This window comes from Apteryx rowi, unplaced genomic scaffold, assembly GCF_003343035.1.
Source record: "Apteryx rowi isolate R43461 unplaced genomic scaffold, aptRow1 scaffold_1456, whole genome shotgun sequence".
In the NCBI taxonomy this organism is placed as follows: domain Eukaryota; kingdom Metazoa; phylum Chordata; class Aves; order Apterygiformes; family Apterygidae; genus Apteryx; species Apteryx rowi.
The window spans coordinates 18,045-18,706 of NW_020447704.1; the positions used below are offsets into that span (position 1 = coordinate 18,045).

General features: G+C 66.7%; 1 protein-coding gene across 1 annotated transcript in view; it reads right to left on the reverse strand.

The window, feature by feature from the left end:
* LOC112962297 (myosin-7-like) overlaps positions 1-662 on the reverse strand; it is a gene marked incomplete at its 3' end in the record, with an annotated part of 19,009 nt that overhangs the window by 13,972 nt on the left and 4,375 nt on the right. The window contains exons 7-10 of the mRNA XM_026058316.1: positions 635-662; positions 425-528; positions 192-330; positions 6-109 (exon numbers count right to left, since the gene is read on the reverse strand). Of these exons, the coding sequence (XP_025914101.1) occupies positions 6-109; positions 192-330; positions 425-528; positions 635-662 (375 nt within the window). The remainder of the gene's footprint in view (positions 1-5; positions 110-191; positions 331-424; positions 529-634) is intronic.

Below are 662 nucleotides of genomic sequence, written 5' to 3' on the forward strand. Positions count from 1 at the left end.
TTTTGCCCCTTGGTGACGTACTCGTTGCCCACCTTGACCCGGGGGTGGCAGAGCCCCTTGAGGAGGTCGGCCGAGTTCAGYCCCATCAGGTAGGCCGACTTGTCCGCTTCTGGAGAGACGAAGGAGAGCAGGTGAGACCCCAGGGAGGTCCCGGTGGTGCCTCACCCACCCACCGCCCGGCCGGGCCCCACCTTCGGTGCCGTCGGGCTCCGCCTGCTCCTCCCGTTGCTTCTGCTTGAACTTCATGTTGCCGAAGTGCATGATGGCGCCCGTCAGCTTGTAGACGCCGGCCTTCTCCTCCGCGGTGAAGCCCAGCACGTCGAACGCGCTCTGGAGAGGACACGGAAAGGGGGGAGGAAAAGGAAAATCAGTGGGTCGCGGCCCCAACGCCGCCCCCGGCACCGCCCCGCGGGGCCCCGCTCACGTCCGTGGCCAACAGCTCCTCCCCGTCGTCGATGGACGGCACCGTGGTCTCTCCTTGGGAGATGAAGGCGTAGTCGTAGGGGTTGTTGGTCACCAGCATCATGTCTGCGAGGGAGGAACGGGGTCGGGAGAGGCAGGAAGTCGCTCCGTGGTGGGGCGGGAAAGGGGGGGAGCGGCATCCGGCCCCAGGCAGGGCAGGAGGGAAGCTCACCGAGCAGCTCCGGTTTCTTGTTGGAGAG